Source organism: Octopus bimaculoides, chromosome 21, assembly GCF_001194135.2.
Source record: "Octopus bimaculoides isolate UCB-OBI-ISO-001 chromosome 21, ASM119413v2, whole genome shotgun sequence".
Taxonomy (NCBI): domain Eukaryota; kingdom Metazoa; phylum Mollusca; class Cephalopoda; order Octopoda; family Octopodidae; genus Octopus; species Octopus bimaculoides.
Genome location: NC_069001.1, coordinates 18187819 through 18198118, shown reverse-complemented (window position 1 = coordinate 18198118; position 10300 = coordinate 18187819). Strand labels below are relative to the sequence as shown.

At 35.5% G+C, this 10300-nt stretch overlaps 1 protein-coding gene across 4 annotated transcripts in view; it reads left to right on the top strand.

Moving 5' to 3' along the window:
- Positions 1 to 10300, top strand: part of LOC106870296 (unconventional myosin-VI) — a 174515-nt gene that overhangs the window by 59650 nt on the left and 104565 nt on the right. Inside the window, exon 1 of one of the 4 annotated variants that reach the window (XM_052975408.1) lies at positions 3782 to 4066. The exons of the other annotated variants lie outside the window; for them this stretch is intronic. Coding sequence (XP_052831368.1) covers positions 3959 to 4066 — 108 coding nt within the window. The 5' untranslated portion in view covers positions 3782 to 3958. Of the gene's footprint in view, positions 1 to 3781; positions 4067 to 10300 lie in introns of those variants that run through there. 4 annotated transcript variants of the gene reach the window in all.

The following is a 10300-nucleotide window of genomic DNA, read 5'->3' as shown; positions in this document are numbered from 1 at the left end:
TATATATATATATATATATATATATATGTGTGTGTGTGTGTGCGTGTGTGTGTGTTTATGCATATACTACACACATACACAGATATGCACACAGCGGTGTAGTTGCGCTGGAATATTCTCCGTATTATGATATGAAATGTCTTCTACAAGTTGACGTAAGCACTTAATCTCCTGAAAGCACATATTTCTCCCTCATCTGTCTCTCTCTTTCTCTATCTCTCTCTTTCTCTCTCTCTCTCTCTCTCTCTCTCTCTCGCTATCTATCTATCTATCCTATCTATCTATCTCTGAACTAAAACTTTTATCATTTGATACTGACAAAGTGGATAAGATATACAACTTAATGATTTCTAAATGATATATCATCATCATCACTATCATTGTAGTCGTCATCATCATCATCATCGTATCTTTACCACCATCCGTACTATCACCATTCTCATTATCATCACTATACCTCATTGTCACTATCATCATCATAAGCATCATCACTATCTCCATCATCGTTACTATCGTCATCACTATAATCATCATCAATCTCATCAAAGTCAGTACCTTCACCATCACCATCATTATCCCCACAGTTATCTTGTTCACCACCACTATCATCATATCACCACTACAACAACTGCCACCACCACCACCATCATCAAATTTCTCATCACCCACAACCATCATCGTCTTCAAATTACATATAATGTTTTTTTATGTAAATTTAAACATGATTTTTTTCTTGAATTTCGAAATATTTTTCTCGTTCTAAAGAAAACTACAAAGCTATTCCTAATGATAATTCATCTCATTTTTCATATTTAACTCACCCCTCTAATATGCTCTAGTTATGTTTTCAATTACTATTTAAGGGTTTCATCTTAGGTTGTTTGTTTTTTCTATTATAATTCCATTTTTGTTTTATCGTTTGCTTTCTTATTTTTTATACTCTGAAATAAACAATTTTTGATGATATTAGAAGGAAAAAAAAAATTTTTTTAAACTGTTGTCTCACCTTTTCACTGTCCTAATAACTCAACTGATTTAATTTGTTTATTGTGAGTGTTTTATTTGTGTCTGTGTATATTTGTGTGTGTGTATATATTTATGTATGTATCTATGTATATATATATATATTGTGATATGTGTGTATGTATATGTATGTTTTTTATGTGTGTGTAAGCATCTTTTGCTGTATGTATGTAATTTAAAAGTTTGCCTTTTGACATGATTTCAGTTCAGTTCTACATGGTGGTACTTTGAGAAACAGTTTTGTACTATAGCCCTGGGCCAATCAAAGCCTTGTGAATGGATCTGATAGACAGAAACTTAATGAAACTTATCATAGGCACCTGTATGTGTGCATGTGCCTATTACCTTGTCTTGACATCGCACAACTATAGGTATAGGATCTTGGCTGGCTGCTATCAGTTTGTTCTGGTCGCTGTTGCGATGTCAGGGGTTCTAGGACCTTGCACTACTGATTTCCTCTGCAAAATAAGGATAGTGGTTGTTCGTTGGAGAAATGAGCTCCATGAGCTGGAGTAGCTACTGCAGCTAGTGTCGCTGGTCATTCTCCATGGCAATGCCATCGCAGTCTTTACTACAAGCGTGGATGAGCATTCCATGTGTTCTGGGGTTTGTGGCCCATTGCCCCTCCCCTGTGTCTTCTGCTGCTGTGTCCCCACCTTTTTTTTCCATCTTTTTAACCCTTTAGCATTCAGATTATTCTGTCAACTGTAGTACTTTTTCATTTACATTGTTTTTAAATTAATCATTCTTTATCTCGTAGCTTTGAAATGTTGATGATATAATTGTATATTTTTAGACTGGCATTGAAGGGTAGGTGTGATAGGCTGCATCTGGATGGTTAGAACATAAAACAGGTAGCCTATTTGGGCCAGTTCACAGCATTTGTAAAACAAGTATCATCATCGTAGAAGCAGTGGCTTTCATTTTCAATCTGCCATAAAAACATGTCTGATCATAAGGAAGTATTACCTTGCATGGAAACAAGTAAGGGTTGGCACCTAACCATAGAAAATCTGCCTCGACAAGTTCCGTTTGACTCATGTAAGCATGAAAATTTATCGTCATTCTAATCATCATTTACCATACATATTCCATACTGGCATGGGTTGGATGGTTTGAGAGGATCTGACAAGCCAGAGGACGGTGCTAAGTTGCAGATGTCTAATTTGGCATGAATGCTTCTTCCTAATGCCAACCACTTTACAGGGTTTGTGTGTGTGATACATACATACAAACTCATATGTACACATATATGCATATACACGCACACACAGGTATATCTACCCAGATACATAAGTGCAGTTATGGTTATGCAATAAACAAGATGGTTTTGCAACCAAGTGGTTTCGGTTTCGTTTCCACAATTCCTTTGACAAGTTTCTATCATAGCGTCATGTTAATCAAAGACTTGTACCAGAGCTAAACTGAATGGTAGATTAATCCTCAACCTCCAAAGAACAGGAATGGTCCTTCCAATAGGTTTCCATACATTTCATTTACCAAATTTCTTTCACAAGACTTTGGTTGACCTGAGCTTATAGTAGAAGACATTTGTCCAAAGTGGTGCACGGTGGGATTGAACCAGAAACCATATTATTGCAAAGATAACTTGCTAACTGCACAACCATACTTGCACTTGTGTGTCAGTGTATATATACATATGTTTGTGTGTTTATGTGTGCATTTATATATGTTTAGGCATTAGTCTATATGATGCAGTTTGTAGATAAATTTCTGTTTAACGCTTGGTTGTAAAAACAGTTATTCTTTGTGTGACAGCATTTGTGTTTGTAGGTGTGTGTATGTATATACATACATGTGTTGTCATATATGTGTGTGTGTATATATATATATATATATATATATATATATGCACATGTGTATGTGTATATTATATGCATTCATACATATGTAGATATATATAAATGCATATGGAGAGACACACACATACATATACACACACCCAGCTTAATACAAAGCAACTTAACTAAATAACAAACTAAAACAACATAAACTATATAAGAAACTAATAAAAATTAAATAAAATCACCTAATTAACTACTAATCTGTTTCACAACTAATTAACCTTGACTGAAACCTAAACTTAAAATTCATAAATAAATATTTCATTTCTGAAGTGCCTCTTTTTCTTTACTATCCTTCTACCTCTTAACTCCCGTAAAACTATCCCCAACTCCCTCTTAACTCCCCATCTCAACTCCCTCCTCCTCTTTCTTCTCTCTCTCTCTCATCATTTTTCACTCCATTAATTTAAAAATTTTTTCTCTTCACTCTATATTTTTTTTTACTTTTCCCTATTTTTTTGAAAAGAAGTTTTTCTTTTTTTACTTTTTTATTAATATTTTTATTTTTCATTTTTACTAATTTCTTTTACTTTGTCTATATAATATTTTCTAGATTTAAAAAATAAATATATTTTCTTTCATTTTTTTTCTAATTCAAAAAAAAAAAAATTTTCTTATTTTTAAATGTCTTTGCTTCTGTATTTTCCATATATTATTATTTTTTTACTTTCTTATTTTTTGTTGTTAATGAGATCGGATCAATTCAGTAACTAAATCCATCATTATAGTCTTTTTTTTATTTGTTGTTGTTGTTATTATTATTAATGATTTTTTATTTTTAATATGCTCTCTCCCAGCCTCTCTTCCCCCATCCTCCATCTGAAAGACCTCATTTTCATGATATTAGTCTATATGATGCAGTTAGATTAGTTTCTATTTAACACTTGGTAGTAAAAGTGGTTACTCCTTGTGAGGCATCATCTGATAGTTTTCTTAGTATTGGATCTGTAATACATCATATACGCATACATATAGCTAGTTACACCACAAATCAAAAAAAAAAAAAACCAAGCTAACCAAAGCTTGGAGAAAAATAATACAAAAACAAAGAAAAAATATATTTTGTTAGAATGACATCAGAATGGAATATTTTATACCATGACAACTATAATTATAGCTACAGCAGTTACAATGATTGGCGCTGCTTCTACACCCAGTATGGATATTACTGGGAAGAGGTAATGTTGAGTGTGACATTATTATCAACACTGTGTGTGTGTGTGTGTGTGTGTGTGTGTGTGTGTGTGTAAGAGTGTCATATACTTATTTTGTCTCTGTTCTGTCATTTAAAATTGCATGTATCTTTGTGTGTATATATATATGTACGTATGTATGTATATGCGTGTGTTTGTGTACTAGTATATATATATCAACTTTAAATAGAGCTCAAAATTGATCCGTTGGAAATACTTTATTACAACAACAATAACAATAATAATAACAAATAAATAGACGATGATTACATATATGTAGTTTCTTCTAACAGAAATATATATATATATATATATATATATATATGTCTGTGTGTGTGTCTGTGTAGGAGTAGGATTATGCATGTATGTGCATTTGTATGTAACTTTCTGTTTGTACATGTGTTTGTGTGTATGAATGTATATGTATGTATGTATATATATGTGTATGTTTGTACCAGTACATTTATATATAGATACATACTTATGTGTATTTATGTGTAATGGCTTGTGGACAAGTGGTTAGGATGTTTGATTCATGATTGTGAGGTTGCAGGTTCAGTTACTGGACCAAGTAGCATGAACCTTGGATAGATAGAACCTTGGATAAGACCTTTTATTTTACATTGATCCATTCCATTCACCTGAAATTAAGTTGTCTGCTGCAGAATGACACCTCACAAACTCTTAACCCCAAATCTTAGAAATGTATGATGTTAGTGACCCTTGAAGGCTATACATTGGATGATGATGTTGATGATTGTGTGTGTCTGTGTGTGTGCATGTGTGTCAGCAGATGTGTGTTTGTGGAGGCAGGGTCAATGGTTGTTGTTTAACACCAGGTCAAATCTGATCAAGCAAGCCTATGATCAAAGGCATTCCAACCATGACAATCCAGTCTTTTTCCTTCTCTGCAGGAGAACCCAATCACCACATTACCGAACATTTCTTTTTTTTTTTTTCTTTAAGATGAGGAAGATTTAACTGCTATTTCTAGTAGTGTGAGCTACCATGTTGAACTACCTCATTAGCTCAGTGCTTACGAGAGAGAGAGAGAGAGAGAGAGAGAGAGAGAGAGAGAGAGAGAGAGGTAAACTGGGACAATGTTTGTACTTTTACCTTTTGTCATCAGTAGAATATAGATATGTACTTAATAGGTTTTCTGTTATAGACACATATAGGTGTATGCATGTACATATATAAACACATGCATATATACTTAGAAGAAACTACATATATGTAATCATCTGTCCCTGCAAGCATCTGCACATACATTTACACATAGTTATGTACATGCAATCACATGTTCCTGCACTTCAAGCACATGATACACACACATACAAAAGAAAACTGCTCATGCAATTATGTATGTTTCACCTGCATATGCTTGTAAATACGTGCATATACACACATACAATTGTACACTATAGCACATAGACACACAGATGTACACTACAATTCAAAGACATACACACTAACCACCTGCTTATTGCATTTGTGAGTGACAACACTATAGCATTATAACTTCTGTGATGTGTAATGTCAGTATATAAGTAGGTATGTGATTAAACAGGAAAAAAAGAAAATCAATTGTTTGTACAACTGTCTGTGAGTGTGCGTGTTTTATCGTTTATCTTTTACTTGTTTCAGTCATTGGACTACAACCATGTTGGGACAACTTGAAAGTAGTTGAACAAACTGAACCCAGTACTTATTTTTTAAAGTCTGGTACTTATTCTGTCAGTCGTATTTGCCAAACCACTAAGTTATGTGGACCTGTTGTCAAGCAGTTGGTAGATGACAAACACATACACACATATATATAGATGGATTTCTTACATGGTTGTGTGGTAAGAAACTTGCTTCCCAACCACATGATTCCAGTTTCAGTTCCACTGCATGGCACCTTGGGGAAGTGTCTTGTGCTATAAGTTCAAGCTGACCAAAGCTTGTGAGTGAATTTGGTAGACAGAAACTGAAAGAAGCCCATCGTGTATATGTGTATATACATATGTGTGTGTGTGTGTGTGTGTGTGTGTGCGTGCCTGTCTGTCTGTCTGTTTGTCCCCCTACCACTGGTAGAGTAAGCACCTGGCTTAAAAAAAAATAAGTAGTAGGGTTGATACATTCAGTTAAAAATTCTCCACAAGGTGATGTAATCTAATGATTGAAACAAGTTAAAGATGAAGTATATATAAATGCATAAAGCCCTTTCTCGAGTCATATAGACTTGTAAGGCTAGTTCCAGATTTTGTGGTGTGTATATATGATCCCAGTGGATGGGGTAATATATACACTGTTTGACAGTGGACTGGAGTAAAGTGAAATGAAGTGTTTTGCTCAAGAACACAATGCATTGCCCAGTCCAGGAATTGAAACCACAATCTTTTGATCATGAGTCTAACACCCTAATCACTAAGCTATGTACCTCCATATATACACACACACAAACACAGATATTTTTTACATGTTTTAGTCAATTGAATGAAAAACCTTGAAGGATTTTTAGTTGAACAAATTAACTGCAGGATTTTTTTTTTTTTAAGCCTAGTACTTATTCTATCAGTCTCTTATGCTGAACCACTAAGCTATGGGGATGTAAACACACCAGCATTGGTTGTCAGGTGGTGGTGGGGTACAAACACACACACACTCAGAGATAAATATATGATGGCCTTCTTTCAGTTTCCATCTACTAAATCCACTCACAAGGCTTTAGTCAGCCCAAAGCTATAGTAGTAGACACTTGCCCAAGGTGCCATACAGTGGGACTGAATCTTGAACCATGTAGTTGCAAAGCACAGACAGATAGGCTTTCGCATAGTTTCTGTCTACCAGATTTATCACAAGGCATTGGTCAGCCTGGGGCTATATTGGAAGACACTTGCCAAAGGTGCTGCACAATGTGATTTATTTACATTTGGCAAAACAGAATAAAAGAAGCAGAGGGGTTTGTAGACATAGTAATTCTTGTTACTATTCTTTTACCTTTACCATAGCAACCAGACCCCTTCGCCTTTAATATGGCAATCAGATCCCCTTTCTAAGTCATAGGACTATGCCAATTTCCTCTCTCCTCTCCTATCTCCCTGTTGACCTTGGAATGGCAGGCTGCTTGGCTGGCTGGCTGCTTAATGATTTAGTGATTGTGGATGACATTAGCATAACAGAGATTATCTCACCTGTTCTGGCAGGATTTATTATTCCTTGATGAAGAAAATAGAAGGGAAAGAATCAGGTTGTATTAGGAGTAGTGGTGGTGGTCATAATGGTAGTAATTGTAATGACAGTGGTGGTTGTGGTGATGATGGTGGTTGGTGGATTAATAGAGATCAAATATTTGTAAGTCTACTCTATTTAGCTTCCATGTAACAGTCTATATACTCCGTATATACATACATACATGGTATGTATTGTGTGTGTGTGTGTCATCATTTAACTTCCATTTTCTATGCTGGCATGGGTTGGATGGTTTGACTGAAAACTGGTAAGCTGGGGAGCTGCACCAGGTTCCAATCTGATTTGGCAGCATTTCTACAGCTGGATGCTCTTCCTAACACCAACCACTCCAAGAGTGTAGTGGGTGTTTTTTACGTGCCACCAACACAGGTGTATATATATATATATATATATATATATATACATATGTATATGTATATATGTGTGTGTGTGTGTGTGTGTGTGTAATTATTTAAAACATTTTGATTTGGTTCAAAACTCCTACTAAATTTGTTGATTGACTTTTTCTTTCATTTGTCCACTCACTAATATATATATATATATATATATATATATATATATCATCATCATCATCATCGTCATTATTTAACATCCATTTTCCATGCTGGCTTGAGTTGAACAGTTCAAGATGAAACTGGCAAGTCAGAAGACTGTGCTCAGCCCTGTTGTCTTCTTTGCCTTGGTTTCTACAGTTGGATGCCCTTCCTAATACCAACCACTTTACAGAGCTAACTGGGTACTTCTTAAATGGTGCCAAGACCAACAATGTCACCAGATAACTTACAGGACAAGGCCCCTCATCAGAGTGGGGAGTAGTATCAACAGAGACACACTCACGAATATTTTTTTTTTCTATAGTTTCATCTTAAAGCTGCGGCCATGCTGATGCACCGCCGTTTTTTTTTTTTCTTCAACCATTCCCATCACATATTCTACTTGTTTTATGTTCAAATTGGCTAGAACTGGCCTCTCACACCTACCCTACAATGTCATCCTAAGAATAAATAACCACATCATTGAAATCTTGAAGCTATGAAATAATGCATGATTAGTTCAAAACAATATGAATAAATAACTGAAGCTAGAGTTCTGTTGGCTTGAACTGTAAGGCCTTTGTGCCACTTATGTAACCCCACAACTAATAAATAAAATATATACTTACTCTCAACTTCATGTATTGAGTTCTTTTTCTTTCATTTGTTAAACCAAACCTATAAATAATGTTTGGCGATGCAAAAAGAACTCAAAACATGAGTATATATATTTTTGTATTATTAAGTGCATTGGCACTTACTGAATTTGATGTGTTGATGCATGAAACTCAGTTCTTGAGTCACTCTATAGCTTCTGCCAATATATATATTTATACATGATAGATTCTCCCATTGAAGACAATATATGAGTGTTCAGCATTTTTTCTGAATGACTTGCACAAATGATTTCTTTATTGTGATCAAAAGAATGTGTTGTACATTAATTAGCTCACTCACTCCACCAAATCATCGTTTTCCTGTATAGGTGCACAGTGTGTCAGGTGTCAAAGTGATTGCAGAGCAATATGAGATTAAATGTTTTGTTCAAGAACACAATGCATCACCCAGTCTAGGAATGAATTGAAACCACAATCTCACGATTGTGAATGCAACACCCTAACCACTAGGCTGTGCGTCCTCTCTCTCACACACACACACACACATTGTGGAAGTTGCTTATTGTAATCAAAGTTAATATTATCAACCAGTTTAAGGCAGTGAGCTGGCAGAATTGTTAGCATGCTGGATAAGATGCTGCTAAGCATTTTCTCCATCTTTAGGTTCTAACTCCAAATTCTGCTGAGATCAGCTTTGTCTTTCATCCTTTTGGGGTTTGAAATAATTGACTAACTCCACTCCTCCAAATTTGCTGGCCTTGTGTCAAAATTAGAAATCAGTATTATCAACCAGTTATTGTTATTAGATGCTTCTGCTTAATGGCATCAGCTGATTATTATCAAAATGGCTCTCTCCTAAAGTTATCACAAGAAATGTGTAAATATTTCTGATTGTCCCAACTCAACAAGTGGATGTGTTCCTTCCCTTACTCTCAAGCAGTGAACCCTGAAGTTTGCACTTATCCAGGCCAAAAGTTTCAATCTTCCTCTCCTTACACAGATTTATCTCAATATATGAAAACAAACTTCAGTGGGTCCCACTCCCAAGTAAGTGAGTCCTTCTAATGCTGTCATTTCTGTCCCATCATTCTTAGGACCATCTTAACAGTATTATAGACTGTCCCCAGACAAAGCAGAGCACTGGGGGAGGGGGTCCCTACATACACAACCTAGATTATATCTCAGTATACAATTGGTCCCCCAAGATCCCTAAGCCCATGGAGCTCCCAGACAACTGCCCAGAGTGCCATGTACTTCCTTTAAGAAAGCACTGATCTTACATGTAATGAGTCATAGAGAAAGGTGACTGAAAAAAAAGTGGAATAAAAACCACCTTCCTTTCATGATGGGAATGACTTTGATTGTACAACCTGCTCAATGAAGGTTAACCCAGGGTTAAATAATATAAACAAAAGGTGAAAATTAATTAGAAAAAACTTCAAAAGATTTTTAATTCTATTTACTGCCCTCACCACTGATTGAACTCTGAGATTCTTCACCCACCCACCACTGTCCATGTTTTGATCAAGATTGACATGTAACTACACACCTCAATCTCACTGTCATGTCCCCACCATCACTGTTAAAAAGAAAGTCTGAAGTTATTTTTAGCTGCTCACCTGAGAAAATTTAAAATCTGGAACTACCAGTCACACATGCACACACACATACATATTTATACGTACATATTATATATATAACATGGCTGTGTGGTAAGAAGCTCGCTTCCCAACCACATGGCTCTGGGTTCAGTCCCACTGTGTTGCACCCTGGGCAAGTGTCTTCTACTATGGCCTTTGGCCAACCAAAGCCTTGTGAGTGGATTTGGTAGA